General features: G+C 34.4%; 1 protein-coding gene across 2 annotated transcripts in view; it reads left to right on the forward strand.

Moving 5' to 3' along the window:
* The window catches only part of GLRA3 (glycine receptor, alpha 3), a 171,280-nt gene extending 153,739 nt beyond the window's left edge, over positions 1-17,541 (forward strand). The window contains exons 8-10 of one of the 2 annotated variants that reach the window (XM_011959590.1): positions 2,402-2,545; positions 4,805-4,849; positions 16,887-17,541. In XM_011959590.1, the coding sequence (XP_011814980.1) occupies positions 2,402-2,545; positions 4,805-4,849; positions 16,887-17,165 (468 nt within the window). In that variant the 3' untranslated portion in view covers positions 17,166-17,541. The remainder of the gene's footprint in view (positions 1-2,401; positions 2,546-4,804; positions 4,850-16,886) is intronic. The other variant, XM_011959591.1, reaches the window with a different exon arrangement.
* The last annotated feature ends 9,735 nt before the right edge of the window (positions 17,542-27,276 follow it).

Genomic DNA, 27,276 nt, shown 5'->3' on the forward strand with positions numbered 1-27,276 from the left:
ATCTGCACACAAAAAGCACCTTCATCAGAACCAAAAATCAACTGAATGATCACAGTATCTGGTTTTACCATTATATTAAAGTGCTGAGGCTGAAAAGATGGTTGGCAGAATTGAGATGTTAGTCACATACATGGTGAATGATCAAATACATGTTGAGGATAATGGGAGTCAAGTTTCCCACTTTTAGAGAAAAATTGTGTATATATAGAAAGGGTATAGACTACAGGGAATGCTGTGGTATTGAGTTAGATTTAGAGATACTAACGTAAGCTTATGTTTGATGGATAGATGGATAGATAGAGAGAGAGAGAGAGGATAAAGAAATGTATACAGGTGCTACATTTTATGTGTGTGTGTGTGTGAATATATGTGTGTGTGTGTGATTGATAGCTCTGTCCACTGTGAGGGCCCAGAAACGATACCCCTAAGGGAGATGTGAGTACACCCAGTGCCCAGATCTTGGTTTCTAAAAGCCACCCTTCACTACAGAAGAGTTCCTTAGAGAAAGGCCTGACTCAAAGACCAGAACAGGAAAAGTACAAGATGAATCTGGAGTGTCTTGTGCCAGAAAGTGAGGAAATGCTCAAATAATGAGGGAGACTTGTCAAGATGATATATGTGCTAACATCTAGGGGCTCCTAATGGCCCAATCTGGGATAATGTGAGAATCAAAATAAATAATGATGTTAATGTATTACATCACTTGGAAGAAAATAGTTATCCATAAGTTTATGCACATATAAATAAAGGAATAAACAGATAAGTGTAGAAGACAGGGATTTTTCTCACAGTTGAATGTGAATTGATAAATGTAGATGAATAAGGAAATTAGAAAATCACCACTGAGTAACCATCATTGTAATAATTGTTTCAGCCAAAAATCATCAACATATGCTAAATCTAGTGTGTGAAAATTTAAAGAGTAATAGAATACTTATATAGTTTCAAAATATTCCATGCATGGGAAGATGCGCAATTTTATAATAGAGCAACGTAGCAGACATTACCTTCATCAATTGATCAGCATTGTGTGCCTCCTGATATGATGCACTGTGGAGAACAGGGAATCACTCGTTAGGAATCCCTACTAAAAATCCATCATCTGAATGTAAATGAGGAAACATCAGGCAAACTTTAGAAAATAACTGGCCTGTACTCATCAAAAGTAACAATGCCACAAAAAAAGCAAGGAGAGACAGATAATGTCCCACACTGAAAACTAAAGAGATGTGACAACAAAATGCAGCACGTGATCCTGGATTAAATCCTGTGCTGGAAAAAAAATAACAAAAATGTTTGTTTTTTAAATAAAAAAGGACATTCTTGAGACAATTGGTGAAATGGGAGTGATTTAAGGATTAGGTGGTAGGATTTTATCAATGTTATAAATGTTAAATTTCTGATTTTGTTGAGTGTATGGTGTTATGTCTACAAATTACACTCAAATAGTTTGAAGGAATATATACATGTATATATATATACACACACACATATACACACAATAATATATATATATATATACATACTCAATAAATGTAGATAAAGTGGAGAAGTAAATGTAGTAACAACTGGAGAAGCTGATAGTGCTTTTTACTATTCTTTTTTTTTTTTTTTTTTTGAGACAGAATTCTACTCTTTCGCTCCAGCTGGAGTGAAGTAGCGTGATCTCGGCTCACTGCAACCTCTGCTCCCTGAGTTCAAGTGATTCTCCTGCCTCAGCCTCCCAAGTAGCTGGGATTATAGGCGCCCGCCACTACACCCAGCCAATTTTTGTATTTTTAAAACAGATGGGGTTTCACAGTGTTGGCTAGGCTGGTCTCGAACTCTTGACCTCAGGTGATCCAAGTGCCTTGGCCTCCCGAAGTTCTAGGATTACAGGTGTGAGCCATCGAGCCCGGTCTCTTTGTACTATCCTTATAACTTGTCTTTATAAAAGTTAAAAATATTTCAAAATATATAACAAATAACCATATATTATTTATAAATGCAATGAAAGAAAAATATCTTAACAGAATTAATAAATACAATTTTAAACGTTTTTAAAATACTGATGAAAATGTGAAACTAAAAAGCCAACAGCATTATCTATATTTCAATGTTCACACTTTTCAAGCACTATACTGTTCTGAAGGTAAAGTTATATTTCATCTTACTTTTCCTTTCATCTTGTTTGGGCTATTGCCTAAATTTGAAAAGAAAAATAAAAAAGAATCCTCATAACTAATACATAAAATTTACAAAAATGGCTATCTGAAAACTTCAAGAAAAAATTGTCATTTTCTTTATTTTTTAATACTTATATATGAATGACATAATTCAGAATCAGAAAAACTCAGTTTTGTTCTCAAAGGAAGTAACAATATAAGTGAATTTGCTTGCTCTCTCTTTCTCTCTTGGCTAGGTTTCATATGTCAAAGCTATTGATATTTGGATGGCAGTATGCCTCCTTTTTGTGTTTTCAGCACTTCTGGAGTATGCAGCTGTAAATTTTGTATCAAGACAACACAAAGAACTTCTGAGATTTCGACGAAAGAGAAAGAATAAGGTAAGTGATTAAATGTTTTGGGTTTGGCAGCACCCAGTTTTCACTGGAAAGTGAATTTGTTGTATTTAATAGAGATGAAAAGAGAGGCAATTGGGACTGGGGATGAAATAATATAATATTCCTTTCATTTTTTTTCCAATCCAAACGAAAAATGTCAAAAATAGCTTCAGGGAGAAAATGATGACACCTAGCTCTACTTTAAACAGCATATCTGGTGACATGAGACCTACATCAACTTCTTTTTAATGTGGTTCCTGGAATGACACTTTTTTATTTTAATTCATGAATTATATCATTTCTTACTTGCAATGTTAGAGCATTTCTAATGGTTTCACTTGACGTGAGTCATCAAATGTAATTATTAAAAGTCCTTTGTCAGAGCTAATTCATTTCATTATTTTCATCAAATATTACTTATTTACTAATACCATGATGATAAATACATGAAAAACTCTGTGGTCTCTTTTTAATGCATATTTTCATGAACTAAAGACATTTCTTTTGAAACCCTGTGGGAAACACAAGAAAGTCCTGTTGTTTCCTGGCTACTATCTGATAAATGATGAAACCAGGAAGAAACTTAGAACATCATGAAGAGACCATAGCAAGTTTCAGAAGGAAACCCCTAATTGGATTTGGATGTCCTAAATGAAGTTTTTCCTCTCTTCAGAACTGTAATGGCATCTCCCTTGACATGCACGTGGTTTTGACCAATCCACTTTCCTTTTCTGTAAGAGAGATCCTCTATCAACAGCAGATCTATGCATTTACTTCTAATGTGAATGTGCCAACAGACATTTTAAAAGCAAATGGTCTTTTAAAGCAATGGACGGTAATGTCAAAGCTTTGTGTAATTGTGGCAAGGATCCAATATCCTGGCATATTTAAGTCAAAACATAAACCTTAATGATAATAGTATAGTTCACATAGTGTGCATTTTTAAGTATGTACAGGTTTAACTTTTTAAGGATTCTTTATGGTTTATAAATTATACTGCAATTTATGTATTTATTACACTTGTTTAAAAAGCTTTGACGTCTCAGTGTTTGAGTCTACTTAGTATTAAACATATTCTAAAGCAGTAACTTACTTATCATTTCTAATTGGCCCTCCAAAAAGCATCACTGCTCCAATAAACACACAATGAACAGCAGTGTGGAAAGAACATCAGCATTCAGCATCGGAGATTCAGTAATACATGAACAGAAAACAGTGCTAAGACTTGAGTTTAATCAAATTTTTATGAAAACAAGCATATCTTTTGTACACTGAAACATACTGTGATAGGGAGATTAACTTTATCTTCTTCCCTCACCTCACCCTGGTCTACTGGTCTGTTATATTTTCTCATTTCTGCTCATTCTGCCTTTATCTCTTTTTCTGCCTCTTCTCTCTCCCTCTCCACATCCTACTTTCTCACCTTTTCTTTCATGATAACTGGCACCAGTTGAACAACAATGACAGTACAAATGCTGCATCACAGGGATGACGCTCTGGTCTTTCTTTGGTATTAGTGACGGATAAAGACCACTTTCCCTTTTAGTATCATTAATTAGAAGTAAAGCAATATGCATATTCCCTATCATTATGATTTGCTTTTTGTCATTTTGATTTTCCATTTCCTTACCTTTTCCCTTCTCCTTATACACTTTAGAATGTATCAAGCATGTCCTGTAAATTCTGGAAAAGAGGAGTTTTATGCATCCGGTGGCCGAATGGGTAAAGTGTGAAAGCTCAGACATCCACCACACATTCAATAATCACAATATCCAGTAGAAAAAGTATTAGATGACAAGTTTGTATGCTCAATTCTAGATCCTTCTTTTAAAAAATTATTTTTGCCTAAGTGCCTCTTTACTCAGTTTTACCACATGTAAAAGTGAAATAAAAATATTTGATGCTCCTTCCTCTTTAGCACATAGAAAGAGGGAAGCATTCATTTTCTCCGGTGACTGGTACTCTGGGAAAATGCAGAAATGCAAAAACAGTCATATCTTATTATTTTCTGATAACTACTTGATATATTCAGGGAGCAAATGTAATTAAATGTAATTTTGATTTAATGAAAAAAAGAGTTTTTTTTAAATTCAGTTTATACGTTGGGGTAGATACTTTGCATATGTGAAAATCTATTAACTGCTACCTATGTCTGTTCAAATGGTATATGCAATTACAACCAATTGTGCAATTATATTTAATCATATATGAATTGATTCTCTGGTTTCTCAATTCCTCTTGGTCCACTTTACCTTCCCACAGACAGAAGCTTTTGCATTGGAGAAGTTTTACCGTTTCTCAGATATGGTAAATTGACTTTCTTAACTCTAAATAGGGGAATGTGGTCATCAGTAAAAAGCAGACAGCATATTCTGCACTACCAAGGCAGTGTTTGGTGGGGAAACACAGCCCCTTTTGTATTGAAAGCTGAGCAAACATCATCCTCCTTCAGCTAAGAAGGATATTTTCTTTTTCTAAAAACTTCATTCTTGTCTTCTCTCATCAATAAAAGGATATTTAAATATTACCCTTCATTTTTTTTAACAGAGCTATTTGATTGGTCAAAATGATTTAAAAATATATGTTAAAGAGAAATATCACATATATCTTGTAATAATCATCATAGAAGAAACACTCAGATACTTGTACAAAATTAGTTGAAAATAAATGGAAAATTTATTTATACAAACAAATTCTAAAAGCAGTTGCACAAGAGACCTCAATATAAGGCAACAAAATGCTTTGTGCCTTCTGTGTATCTTTAGAATCCATTCTAAGCGTTAAAATATGCTGAGGTTACTTATAGCAAGTGAACAATTTAGTTTTGATAGCAGCATCTTTTGAAATTGTCAAATAAAAAGAGGTCACAAAGACACATGTCCAAGTATAATGACTAAATATTAGGAAAGCAATATAAAATAGATAGTTTTGGTCCATACGTGGTTTGACTTGGGAGTTCATAATATAGTATACAGTAATTAAATAGAAATCTATTGAAGCCAAGAATTTAGCCTGAGAAATCACACACAAATAGTTCTGTCTACTATACTTAATTTCTGGGGTAAATTATATCTAAAAGTAGCTACCAGATGATTCTACTGTACATTGCAAGTAAGCATCCCTGTAAGAGACATAACGTTAAATAATTCTTGCAGTAATCTCAACCTCATAACAGATTGTCTAGATCTGGTATTATTTTAAAGAACTTGCTAAGTTCTCTTATAATATGTAATCACTCAGCAATTGTCCTTTGCTACCAAAATTTACATCTTATTTCCCAGCATCCCACTTCTCCCTTTGTTTTTCATCCCTGAAAGATAATTTCACATGATCCACTTGCTTTTACTTGATTATCTTAACTGTAAATTTTTCATTGCATGGAATTTACATAATTAGACATAGTGTTTGCAATATATATTTATAGATACAAGTGGGTATTAGACTATATAGCAGACTCTCTAATCTTTCTTTGGAAGACCAACATAATTATATCTCTAGTAGCTAAATAGTTAATGTTTATAGAAACTATAGTATGAAAGGTATCTATTTAATTAAATATTACTTTATGAAAACTCTAATGAAAAAACAGGCTTATCTTATGGGAAGTCAATAAATTTTTATTTTTATAGAAGAAACAATATGATAACACAGATATAAGAAAGTATATACATCCCTTTTGATTTTAAAATATTTCAAGCATTTGGCAAATTTGGGGGTGGTTGGCTTCTTTGACTTTTTTAAAACTATTTCCCTAAACTAACAATGCTCTGGGCTGATCAAATTTGTCATTTAAAACTATGTATTTTGCTTAGAAACAGTATGAGTAATCTAAATTTTGAAATAAACAGAATCAAAATGAGTCTCAATGTTTGTACTATGCCCTTTATTGTCATGAGTACTGGTTTACATGAATTTTCTTCAGTACTCTAATTTGGCAGAACAGGCAAAGTAAATAAAATAGTCTCACTGTAGAAAGTTTGCCACAACAGGGGACCTTACATTAATGCAATTATTGTTCCTAGGAAAGTTTTAACTAGGCTCAGCATTGACTTCGGCATTGTATACAGCTTTTTTAAACTTACTTTTTCCTCTATGAAGGTACCAGAGAATCCTGCGTCTATTCTGAAAGAACACAAGTTTGCTCTTGTATCCAAATTTCCCCACCCCACACTGTCCCAGCCTGCTGTGTGCTGATTACGCACTGCACCATGTCATGGATGCTATCTCCAGTGCTGTGTGTGTGTGCGTGTGTGTGTCTGTATGCATGATATGGAAGTATTTTGGCTAGAGTTGCTATTCCCATGTATGATATCATTACTTTAGTCCTGGAGGCTTAAAAAGACATGCCAAGGTATTTCCAAACATGTTTTTTGTTGAGAGTTATGGATGAAATGGGATTGCTTTAATGCATTTCATGTAGCTTCCTCCACAATGCAATGTAATGGTGCAATGGTTTGCTGCAAGAAAACATATGCACACAGTATTCTAGTGCCTGTTTCCCTACTGATGATTATTTATTAATTATTATTTATATATGCAAATGAATAGGAATGGACCATTAGTTCTAGATTTAAGAAATCCTGACCAAGTTTACGTTTTGCTAGGCACAGTGGTTATCTTTTGAAAAAAATAAAGATATCATTGACTGCATTTTGACCATCTGTACACAAACTTTATTTTATTTACTTATGTTTTTATATGCTTTCTAACTTTAAAAATAATTCAAGATAGCTTCTAAGGATAATAAATAATTGATTTTCTGCCCTGTGCATTTGTCAAGTCTATAGTCTAAGGATAAATACAAACGTACAAATATACTATTTTGATGAAAGTGAGAAGGATTCATGTTTGAAAGCATATGGCATCCATATACACTGATTATTCAATAATCTTTCCATTCCAGGTCAGCTTATGCTGTTCTAGAGCTAAGATTTTCTTCAAATAGATTAAGTGTTTCCTATAAATGTCTTTCATGCATACCTGAAGAAAAGTTATTTCCCAACAACTTAGATTCAAACAAAATTCTATTTGAATGACTCTAATAACAGGAGTTGAAATTGCATCCTCTCAAATAAGACAAACATTGTAAGACTTTAGTTATTCCCTGCAAACAAATATTTAGATATTTAGTTTATGTTAAACTCAGCTATTTCTTGTAGCTATATATTCTCTGAAAATCTGTTCAGGAAAATAATATTTGACAAAATAATATAATCTCTGTTTAAATTTACATGCATTCTGGTGACTTCTAGATCAATGTTGATTAAAATAGAAACGCTGCTTTTTAGCATGTGATGTCTATTGTAATGCCCTATGTCACGCCATAATTATGAGTTGGCAGTAAGTGAATCTAACATATTATGCTAGAAATAGATACGTAGATTTTTAAATAAATCACTCCATTGATTTCTTATCTGTCCTCTATAGTATTTCATCTAAAACATTCATCTTTCTAAATTTGCATTTTTAAATTTTTACATCTTTTAAATTTACCATTTATCAATCTTCAAACCATTTCTGAATCTAAGTTTAATATGCCAATATACACTTGGCTAATTAATAGCGAATTCAGATGTCATCTATAATAAATGCAGGGTTCTCCTGGAGTGAAATTTCAAATAATTTTATATTAACAATTGACTTACAACAACAAAGTGTTTTTTAAACCTCATCTATAATTGCATTATTTTAGACTTTCCATTTATAAATGATATAAAAATGTGTGTAGATATATGAAACTGAATATTTTATTTTAGACTGGTATTTTAGAAAAACAATTTTAATTCACTCACATTTTTCATCTGTTCTTAATATTCTCAAGGGACAATGATGTTTCCCAATAAAATGAGTCATTGCTGTTTATTAGCAATTTAAAATAATCCACACATTTTGAAACAATATAAATAGAAATTAATAACAATTCAATTGTCTTTCCTTTATTACATTACCATTTGGTAATAACATTACAAAAAAGTATTTAACAAAAAGACATTTGGAATAATCTATTTAATATTTTAATTGTATAAAGATTGCCCCAAAGGCACCTACTAAGGGAGAAACATTAAGATGCAAATAATGTGTTTAATGCTGTTATACCTTACAGCATTTCACATCATCAATACTTCATGCTGTTCTAGATGCTTAATGTTTTGTTCACACTCAATGGCAATCTTCATGCCTTCATCACTCTCACATCCATGTAAGTTTTCTTTTTTCTGGTCATTTTTGAAGACTAAGAAGAAGATCAAAATTAGTCCTTGCCTCACACATGTAACACAAACACAGGATCATGTTTGATGAGAGAGATGAAGCAATTTTATTCAGTGACTGTATGCACCCTTCTATTTTCTGTCTGTCTCTAATATTTCTAGTTATAACTTGCATTTTATATGAATCAGTGTTTGGCATAATTGAAATAAAATGAAAAGAGACATGCAAAGTCTCACAGTATGATATAGAAGCATAATGACTGAAATGTTCTTTTTGTCAGTTTTAAATTTACAGAAAAATGATATTCCTGTAAAAAGAATTGTGTGGTAGCTAAATGGCTGTCTCCATTCTTCATTGCCTACCATTCTAACTTGCTTGAAGCATAGTAAAAAGGTTTACTTGTGGGTAAACTAAACTACTTCTTTAACTTTTTAATCAGCGATTTTGCCCACTTCCTATATTTTATGTTGTCAAGGGCCTTAATTTTATAACCACTAAAGACTGGCTAACACATAATGTCTCTGAGTCAAAAGTTCTAGATATATTTTTTATTCCTTGCTTTTTTGACATGTAATCCATGAGAATGTAAGCTGAAGCTATTTCCAGAAAATTAAATTATCTCAAAAAATATTTGAGTGCTAATTACAATAAGGAATATCACTGCACATGTAAGCATACATAAACACAGGATAATTTATGACTGGGTAATGCAAAGCAGAGAAATTAGTAATAAAATATTTCAGTGCTTCTTCTCATTTAGTAATCTAATAATAACAATAAGCTGATAGAAAAGCTTCATCCATGCTTAAAATTATTGTTTAAGTGAAACCTTTCAAAAAAGTCCCAATAAGCCAGTCATTTAAAAAAATCCCTTGACGCTTTTAAGGTCCAGGGGCTCATGGTCTCTCTCAACCCCTGTCTTCCTGTGAGTGCAGACAGAACCCTATAGAGGAGTCTGTTCCTTTCCTTCCCATGGAGCTGACAACCTGTTTCTGAAAGGGCCCTGATATGACTCCACATGCCTCATCTCATGGGCACACTCAAAATGATCTCCACTCTTTCATACAACACATTTAAAACACAAAGACTCTTTGCACAAATTAGATTTGCAAGGAATTCTAGCAATCACATGGCAAAACCCATGTATTGTAACAATAAGACAGTGAGGACTTGAGGAGTGAATGGCCTTTTTACTTTTATGCTGTTGGTTAACCTTTTAGTGTAATAGTGCACAAATGCAAGGCCTCCTGGAGAACAGGTGACTGGATAGGCCTATTTTACATGGTATTTTAGTGCTAGTTTAGTTACTCTGAGTTTAAAACATCTAATAGTAAAATGATTCAAGTTGTTATTAGTATTCTTTCCTTTTATGTTTGTGCAATTCCTAGAATAATGTAATATTACACTCAAAATATTAATAATATAATAGCAGCAATTTGAGTGCTTTGTCCGGTGTTTTATATTTTCTCTCATCCTGAAAGAACTGATAGGTAGTATAATAAATATTTTGCAGGAATAAGAAACCAAGAATCAAGAGAGTTAAGTAGCTAAATTAAGGCTATGCAGATTTTGCACGTCCTTGTCGTCTCATCTCTAATCATTAAATGTTTTAATTGACTATTCTAATATCTGCTTAAGCCTTTGCTCTCTGGGCAGATGGGATATGATATACTCTTCCTATGCTGTGCTCTTGGGCCATGTTGTGCATTTTGGGTTAAAATGTGTTCCATTTTTCAGTGAGATCTATTTGAGAAGCCCAAACTGATATAAAAATGCCTTGTTCCAAGCCCTTAATAGTGTATTCAGCTATGACTTTTGTTACAACAAAACCCAAGATGGAATATCTGTCAATTTCAGGCAAAAGCCACTGAATCCTCCAGAAACCATGGGCAAGAACCCCAAGTATTTCATCTACAACTATGTGTTAGCACTTGTCCTTAGAAGATTCAAGCCAAAAGCAATTTTCATACAGGTTTTCTCCTGTTGATACTTAGGACAAGCTCTCACCACAACATGGGACTTTCCACTGGTGAACTAGGTGGTCTGTTTTGCCTCCGTTGGAAGAGAGTCATGAGGTTCAGACCATTCTGGGTACTCAACTGCAGGGTCCATCACTGGCCCATTGTCACATAGGGGTTTTTTACATGGACAGGATACACTTCACCAGAGTCACACTGAGTTCGTCTTGAATATACTATTTTAATTTTGTCATGACACTTAGACTGGAATGCCTTTTTAACATCACCCATGATGGGGTAGGTATCTCAGGCCTAAATATAGACTGATGTCCTTCAGATTCCTTTGGTCTTCAGGGCTATTTCTAACCAGAACTCAAGAGAATACCAGTAGCTGTCATTCATGTAGATTATACCTGCTGACAGAGTCAGAGGATTTTCTAGTCTAGAATCCTGGCAGCTACCTTAGAGTGCCACTATTGAGCTTTTTCCAGAAATTCCAGTCTATGTGTGTTCTAGCAGCGGATACTTATACAATCAGTGAATTTTAAGACCTCAGAGAGACCAGCTTGGCTACTACATGCCTTAGATCTCGCACAGTCTGCTTTAGTTTCCCTTTGAAATTCCGTCTGGTTACCTTATACAGTGGGGCCAGTAGACATCCAAAATGTACCTGCCAAATTTCAACAGGGCCACAAGTTTTTTATTTATTTATTATTATTTTTTTTTAATAGTAGAATGCAGAAGAAATAACAGTTTGTCCTTTAATGTTTGTGACTTGTAGCTAATGTCCTCAGACCAGGTTATGCTTTGTAAGTGGACTCATGGGGCTGGACCTTGCATCTTATCTGGATTAATTAGCCACCCGTACCTAGTCAAAGGTGCCACTAGTTTCCAAACTCTCCTTGACTTTCTGCTTGGTGAGGGAAATTATCATTTATTAAACAACTTACTTTTGACAATTATCTGGACCAAATTGTTTCTTATTCGGTTGTGACAACATACTGGAGAATTTAGGTTCACTTATGGATGGAGAGTAAGATTATAATTGTGTCCACCTCACATGAAGACACGCTGTGTTTGACTTTTTTGTACCATTGAAACTAAAAACAAAGCATCAGTCAAGACTATCAAATCCAACCAGCCATCTCTGTCCTGAACTCTTGGATAGAGTTTTGTGTCCAAAACTCTTGAATAGTTTTCACCACATCCAGCCAGCCTGGTAGAGGCTGTTGGGAAACTTCTTTACTGAACCCAAATAGTCAGCAGTCAGCCTGTAGGATCCATCTAGCTTTATAGGCCACACAGGCTATTCTAGAGAGAATTAATGAAAACCAGCACCCCTGAGCCATTCCCTTAATCAGATCTGAGAGTTCCTGTAATCTTCCTACAAAGGAAGATTTAGGCAGTTTTAAGGGCTCCCATTTTATTACATCCAATTAAAACTGGGCTAAGGAATGACTTGCCCAGGACTAGGCTCAAGCCAGAGATGCCAAGATCCTTCGTTTATGTATCACATCCTTTCCAATCATACATTTGGTTAAAGGCAGTGCCACCTGCTGAGTATATGTTACTCTCTTTTTTCCTACCTACAGTTTTTAATGTGACCATGATACCTACTATTATAGCTGATCCTTTGCCTCCTTCCCTGCTCAAGCAGTTTCTCTTTCAGTCTTTATATTGCTCTCCTGTTCCCCAGCATATTACTACATATTTTGCTCTGGCATCAGGTAATTACAAGAAGCTGTGTTCACTACCCCTATGACAATTCATCTTTAACCATAGCACAGTCATAGCATCCCATTGAGAACTGGGCAAGGAAATCCTGGCCTTCGAGTCAGGCTGTTTTGTCTCAGTTGCCCTTAACTGACGGAGTAAATTTAGCACCCTATGTCAGTGTCCTTTGTTCCATTCCCCATAGGCACCGTAGGATTTAACTTCTGAGCTTAGGGGAGTCCGCTGCCAAAACTGGAACAGATTTCCATCCTCCCAGCAGGCGATAATGTGCCGGGAAATCGTTCACAGAAATTCTGTCAATTTTTGCTGTGTTCTTTTTGTGTCTTAACAGCCACCTAAAGAGAGCTTATAGATATACCTCTGGCCATGATCTTTCTTCTGAACAGCCTAGATTTTCTTCTCATCAGTAAAACCTAGTGTAGCAGCTGCAAGAGTTAATGTACCCATGAATCTAAATACCCTCCTGCCTTCCCAGAATAAGGGCCACATGCCTAAGGACTCTCCTAACCCAGTGCCTACTTGAGTTTTGGTCGGGGGATACGGTTCGGGTAGGCTCCTTTCTGACTGTCATATGGCCAGCCCAGATTTGCTGCTATGCTTCACATATCTACTCTTCTGTAGAGGTGTTACATTTCACAGCAGTGAGAGCATCAATCAGTTTCCTTTTACAGCAGCAATTGATTGATTGATTGATTGATTTTGAGACGGAGTAGTTTGTTTCATGAGGAGGATTTTTTTTCTTTTTTTCTTTTTTTTTTTTTTTGAGACGGGATCTCTCACTCTGTCACCCAGATTGGAGTGCAGTGTCATGATCTTGGCTTACTGCAGCCTCTGCTTCCCGGTTCAAGCAATCCTCCCACCTCAGCCTTCAGTTAGCTGACCCCACAGGCACCCACCACCACACCTGGCTAATTTTTCATAATTTTGATAGAGATGGGGTTTCACCATGTTGGCCAGGCTGGTCCCCAACTCCTGAGCTCAAGCAATCCACCTGCCTCAGCCTCCCAAAGTTCTGGGATTACAGGCATGAGCCTCCACCCTCAGCCCCCAAAATTATTAATAGGAAACAAGGAATTAACTGTCTCTTGAGCCACTTTCCCCTCAGTTTTATCTCACCGATCATCCATCTGCCAATTCAACAGGGGATAAACCTGTGCCATCCAGATTCCAATAGTAAGATTCAGCGTGTTATTTTCTATAGCACTTTGACTACCTCAAAACCAAGTTGGATCAGCATTAGATTCTCCTCAGAACTCCCTCCTGGAACATTTGGTCATATTGAGTCTCAAAGCTTGAAAGCCTGGTCAGCTTTTGTCCACCACTGGTGAGATTTGGGGTTCCAATTGTCATACAGACTCTCAGCACACCCATAGGCTTTAATCTAACCTTATGTTCACTCAGTCTCCTAGGAGGACGTGAGGCAGGAAACCCATCAGACCTCCAGCATCTGCCTCGCACAGGAGACTCAGCAAGTTCTCAAGAGCACAGCTTCTTTTGCCCCTCATCACACAGGACACATAGGTACAGCTGCCATGGACAAAAGTCAGGGTGTATATGATCGCCTTCACACAGAGAATCCCAGCCTTTGTTCCAAACCACACTTGTACACCATCTAGTCACTTGGGCCAAAGATCTTCAGGCCAATGCGCAGCTCCCCCAGTGCAGGTGCAGCACCTCCCAGTAAATAAGGCCGACTCCAATTCCCTCTGTAGCTTACCTCTATTGTTTTCAAGGAAATGATGCTTTAGGAATCAGGGGTCATTCTCAGCACTCCTGTAACAGCCCAGGCTGGATGTTAACTCCTTAATCACACTCAGGTATCTGCAGGTATATGGAAAGATACAATTGAGAAAAATTCAATTGCTCACTAATATGTTAATTTTAAATAGATTATCTCTGTTTTGAGATGAGCAGCTAAGGTCTCTAAAGATTTTAAAATAAGTTATTCATAACAGATAATTAGAAAGGTAATCAATGAATTCTGCTTTACTAAGCACATCAGCTATAATCCTGTTATCTGAGCGTTTAGATAATGAATTTCTCAACTGCTTCAGTTAACATGTCAACACCTCATTGAAAATGCTCCCTGAGAAGTTATCTTTTGTCTTACTTTGAGATAGATTTTTTTCACACATAGGTTGCTATAGTTTAAAAGCCTATTTTATACTTCAACACTCAGCTGATTTACACACAAAATAGTGCAAATTACCTGGGTAGCCTACATTTTCCTTTAAAAATGCACACACCAGCATGATTTTCTGAGTTATAAGGATACTATTTTAGCACTTACATAAGAATGATTTAATTCCAATTTGTAAGATATGGAAAACTTTAAGGCAAATTATAAATTTGCCTTAAAATTTTCATGGATGCCAAAGAAATGGTAGTCTAAATGAACATGCTTATTAAAGAATACTGGAAAATTGATTTTCAATTTTTGCAAGCTTACAACAGTAGTCTCGGGTAGTTTGGACTGTCTGTTTTTCTTTCAAACTTGTGTCCTCAAAATTCAATTGCTTATATATTTAAAGTCAAAATATTTTCCAATAATCATATACTTTTGTTTTTCAGGTGGAATCATGTTACTTTCATAATTCCCAAAATAACTATTTTATACCTTACTGTATCAACTTTGGTCATCTTCTCATTTTAGAATCCATAATAACTTCTATTTTTTACTTTCATACTTTGTAATATATTATTCATTCAGGAGCTACTTTCACAGAACAAACATAATTTTCTTTTTCTTTTTTCTTTTTTTTTTTTTTTTTTTGCAGACAGAGTCTCACTCTGTCGCCCAGGCTGGAGTGCAGTGGCGCGATCTCGGTACACTACAACCTCCACCTCCAAGGATCAAGTGATTCTCCTGCCTCAGCCTCCCTAGTGGCTGGGACTACAGGCGCGTGCCACCACACCCAGCTAATTTTTGTATTTTTAGTAGAGACGGTGTTTCAGTATGTTGTCCAGGATGGTCTTGATCTCCTGACCTTGTGATCCACCTGCCTCAGCCTCCCAAAGTGCTGTGGTTACAGGCACGAGCCACTGTGACCAGCCCATAATTTTCAAGAGTTCAAGCCAATTATTTTATCTTTTATATTATTATGAAAAAGTATTATCATAGGAGAGATATAACAACGTTATTAAATGTCTTCTCATCTTTTAGACCTTCAATTTAGTAATCAAATAAACTGTTACTCATTGGTAGACAGCTACCATTACATTCTAAATAAATGTATTAAAGTAAATTATTAATTTGCATTATAAGTTATTAAATGTTGTATTTCATAAACATACTTCATTTATTATATATTATCAAATAATTTTTATTTAAATGTTTTTTAAGTCCTTTCATTTACAAACATGGAAAATTATCTTCAGTTTGCCACATTTAAAAGAAATGATACTTTTTAGAAGAACATAGTAATAATAAATTTATGTAAAGTTTATGTTCTTAACATGAAATAAACTTCTGCCAGATATAACTCACAATTTCAACCAAATCAATGTGCCTGAAAGGTAGTCGTATATAAACTAGAATACATGGCTATCTTCTAAGTATTCCACAAAGGTTAATGTAAAACAGAAAAGTAGCATACAAGGAGAATAACATAAACCAAGCAGTATTATGGAACTAGACTGTATTTTCTGAAGAATTGACTTCGAATTGAAAGAAAAAGCTTGAAAAGGTTTGTCTCGGCCGGGCACGGTGGCTCAAGCCTGTAATCCCAGCACTTTGGGAGGCCGAGACGGGCGGATCACGAGGTCAGGAGATCAAGACCATCCTGGCTAACATGGTGAAACCCCGTCTCTACTAAAAAAATACAAAAACTAGCTGGGCGAGGTGGCGGGCGCCTGTAGTCCCAGCTACTCGGGAGGCTGAGGCAGGAGAATGGCGTAAACCCGGGAGGCGGAGCTTGCAGTGAGCTGAGATCCGGCCACTGCACTCCAGCCTGGGCGACACAGCGAGACTCCGTCTCAAAAAAAAAAAAACAAACGAAAAGGTTTGTCTCCATGAGAAAGAAAAATTCAGTCAATGATCCTGGTATGCTCCTCCTCGACATCACACATTTAGCCATTTAAATAAATAATGCAAAAAAAAAAAAAAAAAACTAGTTTATGAATATATATAACACAATAGATTTTATCTTGTTTTAATTTAGATATTCAAGCAATATGTAGAAAATATCAGAGTTTAGTTTTCCCATTAAAACATAGCCTTTGGGATTTCACATTTATTAATGGGCGCATCTATACAATGCGGCAGGATAAATAAATAAAACTTCAATGGGGAATCAAAACCAATTCATCTTTATATGCTTCAGTTACCTTTTCCTTATATTAATGTAAACATTAATCGTGATAAAATTGGTTATGATTCTGAGATGCCTGTTATACATGCTCTATTCTGTTATTAAAGGGCCTTGTCACATTTTCTTTGACAGGATGATGAGGTAAGGGAAAGCCGATTCAGCTTCACAGCCTATGGAATGGGACCATGTCTACAAGCAAAGGACGGCATGACTCCAAAGGGCCCCAACCACCCTGTCCAGGTAATGCCAAAAAGCCCTGATGAAATGAGGAAGGTCTTTATCGACCGGGCCAAGAAGATTGACACCATCTCCCGAGCCTGCTTCCCATTAGCTTTTTTGATTTTTAATATTTTCTATTGGGTTATCTATAAAATTCTTAGGCATGAAGATATTCATCAGCAGCAAGATTAAGTCTCTGGGGGCATGCAAGTGCAAATGGTCACTTCAGAAGAAAGTGTCTCTGCCATAGGTGTGTATGTGTATATGTGTGTGTGGTGTATAAATGATGACCATTGTATTAAAACGGCATATGGAAAAGGTTCGTGTTTTGGTTAGCTATGCAAAGTCATGAGAGATAAGATTCTTTTAATGAATATAAAATATTTATTAGGGGATTCTATTTCATATTAATTCCAGGTGATTTGTTTTTTCACAGTAAACCATGTAAGTGGAAGCTTTACTGCCAATGTGTTTATATGTTATATAATATCTCATAATAACAGACACAAAAACTACTTTGAAATTCCTTAATTTGTAATTCAATGCTATTAAATCATACAAAAGCAAATTTTTGCACAGTAAATTTTATGAAAGAAAAAGGGGGAAATTATAAAGATAATCAAAACCAATAGTTTGAAATTTAAAACTATTTTCTTATAGTATAGTTATGAAATGGGAAAATAATTAGTTACAGTGGGAAATTCACTCATATTAATGGAGGATTGTACATATAAATACTATTTGATCAATATATGTAATTTTGAAAATTTTTAAATAAGAGCATTAAAATACTTTAATGGTTTGGAATACTAAATTTAATTGTTTAGAATAATAAATTTTCCTCTGTGCAAATTTAAAACAAATAACATAAGAGATCGTGTTACAATCACAATCTACTTTTCTTAAACTTTATATCTCTAGGAATGAAGGTGGAAATACGGAAAACAACTTTGTTTTCAAATAAGTATTATAGCTATGTATTTTTAGTTATTGCCAAACATTGAACAATTCAAGCCAGCACCTTGTTTTTGTTAGACTTTTAATAGCTGCTTAACTGTGTATGATTGTGTTTAATAATTTGATATAACTGAACAAAATTCAGTAAGACATTTATATTTTAGTTTAGAATATGACTTTAAAATTCAGTGGGATTAAAGTATTTACATTTTGATAAAAATGAGTACAATGAAAATAAAAATGGATTCATGAAAGATTTTTTAATAAAAACAATTTTCCCAGCAATGTTTTATGGGTCTCAACTCCTATCTCCAAATATAAGGAGGGAAAGTTTTAATTTTAAATGATATAAGTAAGTCATTTCTATAAAGTGGGGACCGTTTTTCTATTTCTGAATTAATGATTTCAAAATCTAAGCCATTCGCAAGATGAAAATAATTTTAAATGAAATTTTTACTTAAAATTTTTCAATGACCCCATGGGAGTACTTCAACAACAACAGAGCATTAGTAACTTGTTTTTTGCAGTGTAATTGGGTGCAAATGTATGATAGAGTTCTTGGTAAACAGAACCAGACTCTGACTCTTTTTCAGTTTTGCTACTTTTTTTTAACTATTTTTACCATAAATGTATTTGGAAAAGCTTTGGAATGCCTTTTAGATATTTTAATTATTGGTCAGATGCACAAACTCAGTCTGCCAAATTATTCACAGAGAAAACTTTAAACACTAAGAAAACAATGGACTCAGATGTACAATAGAAAAGCCAGTTCTTTGACGAGATGCTGTTTTCTGCCCTTCAACCACTCTCAAATTAAAAGCAAAAACTACCATTTAAAACTAAAACCTTTACAATGTTATTATACATCAGCTTATACAATTGTAATTTTTAAAAATAACCTTTTAAAAAATAGTAAATGTTAAGCAGTTTTTGCTAGTAAAATACCAAGTTCCCCTCCTTTATAAGTAACTTAAAACAACACTATAAGGAAATAATACTATGTTTGGCATTATGTGCAAATGCCACAACTAAAAGAATTCATTACTCTCTATGTACCCACATTGAGGACTGTGCATGTGAAAATTAAACATATGCTTCTTCATTTGGTGTGTATTTAACAAAACCATGGAAACATATTCTTGTGCTAAAGATAGAGCAAGATATGTCATTTGTATTCCTTGAGAATTAACAGAAGAGTTCGAAGTAATTATAAGCTACGTCATCTCGATGTGTCTCTGAAATACCTGAATATGTTTTTCTATACTTTCCACATCTTATTTCAAGTTTCCCAACATTGCTTAAGTGAATTCTGCCAGGAGCAAACAGAAATATAATGAATGCAAACATGCATACTTCCAAAAGAAATTCACAGACATCACTTGTTTCCATATTTGAGAATATTAAAAATGTGTCTTTTTTAAATCTGAAATTTAGAAAGTGAAAATACCAACATGAGACAATGTTGTCAACAAGGACGTTGGTGCATTAGAAGTCTGTCTCAAAAGTATTGTACTTTCCTTAGGCATAGTTTTCCTTTCCTATTATATTTGTGATTGTCTTACTGCACTAAGAAAATACTTTAACAGCTTTCACTCAAAAGGCAACAGTGACAAGGCACATGTGGCTGAATCCAATATGTTAAAGGAATGTGTCTCCTCCTATGAACTCTTATAGACCTTTTAAAACTGAAAAATTACATTACAATTAGCATCCTGAGATAATATTTGCCTCAATAAGTCCTATGTCCAACCAGAATATTTCAAATTAAACCAACCAAAAAATTATCAATGACAAGAAATTAAAAATGTGTATATATACATTAACTACTATACACACAAATTGGAATTACAATGTGCATATTCTGAAGTATTTTAAATAGCCACATTGGAAAATATAGGATTTTTGTGTATGCAGTTTATATGATTTTCTTAAAAAGCATTATTTGTATCTCAATCATTGAAATATCTGGTTCCATAGCATATGAATTTATAGGCTATTTTATACATTAGCATATATGTTCTCAACCTTTTCTTTCTTTCCCAACCATTAGAATTAGACTTAAACCATAATGAGGCTCTAGAACTTACTTCACAACTTTAAATAGATTCAAGAATCACTGTATTTGCAAGAAAGCTGAGGGTGTTTAAAACTTCTCTAACCCTTCCAAAAGTTTCTCCATGGCACTTGCCTGGAGATCCCATCCAACTCTCGGTGGCTATATTAGGGAATCAACTGGGCTGTTCATCTTATTCTAGAATGAATTCTTATTCTGTTGATATATTCCAATAACTTTTATCTTAATTTGCAATTATAAGTGCTTGCATATTTGTATATCCCTAAGACATGAATTCATGTATTAGTTTATGAATACCCAGGATCTCATGGAAGATAAGGGAAATTTTAGAAAAAAAATGAAGAAATGATCTAAATGTTTAACTAACAGAAGAGAGCAAGTTGTTCACTACTTTAGTACTCAGTGCAACTTAAGTGGTTATAATATTTGAAAAAAGATTTAGATGTATCTTCCATACTATACATCCCTTTTTCTGAACATTTAATTCCACTTTTTAAAATATTCTTTTCTATTTCTCTCAACACAACATACTTCAACCTGCTGGTTACTTGGGAGGACTGAATATTATACTGGCAGCTAAATTTTTCTTTCATCTATAAAGTACACGTTCCAAGAAATGGACATGAGAGAATACAAGAGACTTGCCAAAATTGACGTAGAAAATACTTGCAGTATATTGTAAATGGAAAAGAAAGAAACTGACAACACCACGATTCACAAGGGTCCCATAAAAATTCACAACACTCTAATATGTATCCAGTGATCCTTAGACAGATAGCATTAACAGTCTTTGAGGTCATGATATCTTCTACTCCAAAAGTGATTCCACACTCTTTGCAACATAGATAATAGCATAAACTCCCAAAATTCATCTAGTATTTTTCATCTAGTTTATATTGTATTTTTCATCTAGTTTATATTGAACTAGCAAAGAAAAGCAAACCATTTCAAATATAAGACAATCTGGTGTTAATACAGTGTATTAGAAGACATAGTGTATATGTTCACACAGATTCCCTCTTGCGAATAAAACACCCATAATACCCATTGTATCTTGTTCCTGAATAAGAGACATCTTCCTCAGCAAATACATTGGTTTTTATTTTCTTATTTGTGTACTACAGTGGTAAACATAGCCATTGCATTTTTTTCGTTGCTATGTAAACTTTGCATGAATAAATAAGCAGTGTACACTGTAAATTACATTAATTTAATTATCTTTAAAATTAAACTTTTATCTCAGCCCCCCCCTCCTTTTTATAAACATACTGATATTAAAAAGCCAACTTCCATAGGGAGACACCTGGTACTCCAATTACTTAAAAAGTAGAGTGATGCATATTCTTCCATAACAAAGATACTTATAGGCCGTGTGTAAAATATAACTCCCTACAATTTAAACAGAACTAGGGCAGGGAAAAATATCCTGGGGAAGCTTCTTCCAGCTATGAGGCCAAGAGATATAATCCAAAGTTAGTAGCTAGGACCCACTTACCTGTTTTTCTTGGTCTACATTTTACATCTTAATAATGCCTTCATCTCTTCCCTTTCTCTCTTTCTCTCTCTCTCTCTCTCTCTCTCTCGCGCACACACACACACACACACAGACACACACACACACACACACATTGGTAATGAGATGAATTCTTTCAGATTAAAAATACAAAGGCAGAAAATTCTCCTAGACAAAGGTTCATAATCCTGTGACATGTTTTGCAATATTAAGTCATTGCTGGTGGAAAAAATGAACCATGCAGTCATTCGATTTGGCCAGCTCCTGATCATGCAACAATCTTTTGCCTCAAAAACACATAAACAAAGCTAACTGGATCAAGTCTTTAACCCTTAACAATCAAATTCTAAAACACTATTTGAACCATTTTTGAAGAACGGCTAAATAATTGTCAGAAAGTTTTTTCAAAAGACAGCTAATAATATAGGATGACTTTGTAGTGTCTGAACAGGTGGCTTTCTCAGTACTTTTGATGGTTAACAGGTAAACAAAGAAGAGAAATTTAAGGTGATAGAGTGTTATTTTTCAAAAGTGATTCTGAACCCTGGCTATGTATTGGAATTCCTTATACATTTTAAAAATACATATATAGGCTTGGTGTCCAACATAGAAGATTATGATTTAATCACTGATTAAACAAATATTCATTGAGTACCTTATGTGTGCCTGGCACTGTCCCAAGTGCTAAATTTATTATCTTTGGAATAAGATATGAAATTGTGGATGACTGAAAAAATTCCAAAACTGAGAGAATTGATGTGAGCTTACACAAGCTTGTTCTCTTAATAAGGATCAATTTAACACTTTTTAAGTTTTATAATTTTTCTTTCTTCAAGCAACTAATTTTAGTTGTCTCTCATTTATATTCTTAGAATTAAAAATAGACCCGGCCCGGTGGCTCACGCCTGTAATCCCAGCACTTTGGGAGGCTGAGACGGTCAAATCACTTGAGGTCAGGAGTTAAGTCACCAGTCTGGCCAACACGATAAAACCCTGTCTCTACTAAAAATACAAAAATTAACCAGGCATGGTGGCGGGTGCCTGTAATCCCAGCTACTCAAGGGAGGCTGAGGGGGAAGAATCACTTGAGCCCAGGAGATGGAGGTTGCAGTGAGCCAAGATCGCACCACTGCACTCCAAACTGGGTGTCAGAGTGAGACTCTGTCTCAGAAACAGATAAATGAAAAAAGAATTTAAAATAAACCTTTGATGTGTTTCAGTTCAGCTTTCCTCCCAATGTCAGAATCTTCACTATCACATTATCCACATTCTCTGAGCACCCAAAGAGCAACTGGTAGCTCATTACTCTGAGGGCAGTCTTCTGTTCCATTGTGACATAACTCTAGATGATAAAAATGTTAATCTTCATCAAGAAATGACTTTTCCTTCCTAAAATACCAAGTAAGTTTATTCCCCTCACATAAGACAACCAGCATATATTTTCACATTTCTGCTGTCTGTGTTTAAGTTCAATCAACCCCTTGTCACTAGCTTTATTCTTATTTAAAACATTAATGAGAGCATTGTAAGTGTTAAACAATGATGACACATTTTCAGGCTTATAAAATAATGAAATATAAAATGAATTATCTACATAGATAAATAGAAATTGATGAAAATTTCTATGTACATTATTTTCAGTAACTGTTAATGTCTTCCTGTAATTTAGCAATAAATTTAAATTAAATATTTTTAAATTTATTTCAGATATGAAGATATTATATAAAACTCTACAAAGTAATATGAATAAAAAAAACTAGCAGCAAACCATATTAACCATATGAGGTATTTTTAGAGTAAAGCTATAACAAAAGTACAAGAGATTAAGTTGTTTTATTTTAATGGCTGCTTTTTCTCTGGGGTGGTTTTAGCAATGGTGCCTTTGGGCAACCCTGCTCATATACACATTATCCAGCCTGGCTGGTTAATAGTAAGGAGTTGTGACTTAAATGCCAGGAAAGGATTCAGATGTAAAGTTATACTTGAATATGTTTGAATAATTTTGCACTTCTTCACTTTTTTCTCTATGAATTATTCAATGGTCATTCCTTAAATTTGTATTTCAATGTATGATAAATGATAATACTGGGGGGGAGTAGAGTGAAGTACCCTGACATTCTACAGATATAATATGATATGCTATGAAAAACAAAACAAAAAGAAAATGTGCCATATACTTTCCATGTACCATCTTTATATGATATACAGTGACTTCATTATTAGTGAGTCAAGTTGTTTAAAGAACTACCAAAAACAGTATTGCTATTTTATGGTTTATATGGTGTAAATTATTTTTCTGTCTTCTTGAGTCTTATGTCTAAATCAGTCTTCCTTGTCCAGATACTGTCATATTTTTCCAGGAAATTATACTGAACATATACTTAAAAATTTATGCACGATCTCCTCAACTTGCTTTTCATTATATTATATTTAGTTCAATTTTGCAACTAACAAACTCTCTATCAGAGTCATTAACCTGTGAACAGTATAAAGTATTTATCATGTAACTGTAGATAATTTGATCAGAAACAATAAAAATTAACACTTTTCAAGAATATGGATACCTCTTTTGTCTAATTTTTTTACAGAACAAATTTTACCAAAGAATCACGTTGTCTTCCTGACAAAAATCATACTACATTCCTGTTCTCATGAAAACTGTTACGTCTAGGATTACATAGTCGGTGATATATCATTCAGGGAAGTCTTAATATATGCATTTCATTATAGGAAAAGCACAGTGAGAAGGATGGTGAATGGAACTTTTCTACTAAGCATAGAATGAGAGAAGATGTGTTACTAACTAGAAAAATGACTTGGCATTAGGGTATTTGTAGTTTTGGTTTGTATGTTTGAAAGACTTCTTAAAATCTGTTTATTGAAAAAACCACTTTCACTTGACTTACCCATACAGACTATTTCAAAATGGAATACTGATCTTTTTTTTTAATCTATAATTTCATCTTTCTTTTTTCCTCCACAGAGTTACATTGGAGGTTAGTGATAGAATATTAGTAAAGAAATAAGAATTTTTTTTTGTTTTGACACGGAGTCTTACTCTGTCACCCAGGCTGGAGTGCAGTGGTGCAATCTTGGCTCACTGCAAGCTCTGCCTCCTGGTTTCAAGCGATTCTCCTGCCTCAGCCTCCCTAGTAGCAGGGACTACAGGCACGTGCCACCACACCTGGCTAATTTTTTGTATTCTTGGTAGAGATGGGGTTTCACCGTGTTAGCCAGAATGGTCTCAGCCTCCTGACCTTGTGATCTGCCCGCCTGGGCCTTCCAAAGTGCTGGGATTAGCAGCATGAGCCACCATGCCCGGCCAAGAAATTTAAAAAAGTATTACAATCTGGTATGTGATACTTAGTCTGTCATTTTCAAAGTACCTATAATTTATATGTAACAGTCTTTGACACTTTTATATATTGACTGACACAAATTTCAGGAAAAAATCTTAGATTCAAAATTCCTTGCTAAATCAGCATGATAGTTTTCTTCAATGAGCTGGCCTTCATTAATAGCTTACATAGTTCATACCACGACATCAGCAAAAGCTCTGTGCTGAAATGCTGCCATAGAATCAGGCCAAGTGATCTGTTAGTACAAGTGCTAGCGGTATCTACAGGTAATAGATCCCTAAACCAAAGGTATAGGAATAAATGTAATGTGACCACACTAAGAATGACGAGAAGCTTATTGGTAAGCTATGATTTATTAAGTCAATTTACGCTACTATGGTTTAAAATATTATCGTTACTCTCATGATATTCATCATTTTCTGTATCACTACATTGTTTATTTTTCTCTACATAGTTTATTTCAATATACTCTTGCTGACCGTTGCTTTCTGCCTTGATAAACTGATTTTCTAAATATATTCCTTCTTTGTAATTTTGTATAATTTTCGTTTTTAATTATACATTCATTGGAATCCTAAATTGAATGAGGCCATATTTACTGAACTACACTATAAATATTTAGTTTGTTTTTATGTTTCCTTATATTTGTATGTTTGACCCCATGTGTTGTCTTACCAAGTTATCTCTGTTGATGCTCTTCACCCAACATTATACTGCTCTGACAGTATCTAAAAATTCACTTGGGCAAACGGTTAACTGGAAGCTGGATTGTGAACAGAAGCTGGCACTCTGAAAGAAAATCAGAGCTAGATATAAGTTAAAGCAGTGAAGGCAAATTTTATTCGGGAACTATTGCATTTGGGACAGACAGACCTCAGTATATAACTGGGCTGCATTCTGAATACTAGGACAAGTGAGGATTTGGGATAAGTGAAGGTCAGTGGGTGGAAAATTACTAGAGAGGAAACCTCGCAGGGATTCCGGCTAAACTGACTTAGCAAAATTCTTGCTGAATGCAGGCAGGGTGATAAGATACTGAACGTGGGGGGATAAGAAATTTGATTAGATATCAAGGATAAGGGATTTTCGTTAAACTGAACCAGCAGAATTCTTGCCTGATTGAACTAACTAGGCCAAGAACAGAACCCAAGTTGAGCCTAAGCAAAAGGGGAGCTCAGAGGCGTATGATCAGAGCGTGACCCAGGAGAGAATCTTATCATCATCTGTAGTCCATTCTGTGACATGAGGAGTGAATTATCTGCACACTTGTTTTTCAATGAATGAATGCTAGTTAAGAATCATATGGCATTCACTTGCAGTTCTGTAACCTAATGGCTCTTGATCTTCCACACTGGTCTCTGTTCTTAAGCCATTAAAATCACTATTTTGATGTCAGGTTCCTTTTCTTTCTGGGGAAAAATAAACTCTCTAAATGATCTGTTACTGAAACAATTATATTTATAGAGTCTTATTTCAATAACTTCTCCCTCCCAAAAATTTCCTACAGATTGACCTTGTTTGAAATACTTATTCTGTGGAAGATCAAGCTTATAGGCACAACATTGAATTTCCTAAGTGACTAATCAAAGAAAATGGGAATGAACTATAAATCGAAAACAATAAATTTATTCAAATTGCCAAATCATTTGACAAATAATAGAAAATCCAAAAGCACAAATTTATTTTTAATTGCCTGGAAGTTAAAGAAGATCTATAATAAATTATTAGATCCTTTCTAAGAAACACAGCTTTACTCTATCACATTGTATTTGATAAATACTAGAATTGAAGCTAGAAACCTACCTGGCAATACTCTAGGTGCTTCCTTTGCTCTCCTCTTTATCGTCAGCAAATTTTTTGAGTCTCCACATTATTAGGCCATGAAAACTTCAATGGGTGGCAAACAGAAAAGCTTCCTCCACTTTCAGGAGAAAAACAAAACAGGAAAAAATCTGCAGGAGCTGTGTGTCATAGACAAGAGTTTTCTTTTATTTTCACTTTAGGTTAGTACTTAAGTACTCCTGGGTAATCAATAATCTCTAAGCAAGGCTCAGTCTTGTCTAAAGTGATGGAACTTATATTGATGCATTGCATATAGTAAATTAAAATACCTTTCCAACTTAGATGATTAATTGTATTTTTCCTTCTCGAATGAAAAAGAATACGAGAAACAAATGGACATGGTATGTTATTTGCTATTTACTTTAAATCAAATATATCAGAATTCATTTACTGTTGTGAATTGGTTACATTTGAAATATCTTTTTTATATTAACTAATCAATTAGTTATACGTTAACTAATGAAAATGCTGCGGTCAATGAAAAAAGATGTTACTTCAGGTCATCAAAAATACAACTAGAGTAATTATGTCCATATGACTTATTCACCTAATGGATAA

Source organism: Colobus angolensis, unplaced genomic scaffold (assembly GCF_000951035.1).
Source record: "Colobus angolensis palliatus isolate OR3802 unplaced genomic scaffold, Cang.pa_1.0 Scaffold5, whole genome shotgun sequence".
Lineage (NCBI taxonomy): Eukaryota > Metazoa > Chordata > Mammalia > Primates > Cercopithecidae > Colobus > Colobus angolensis.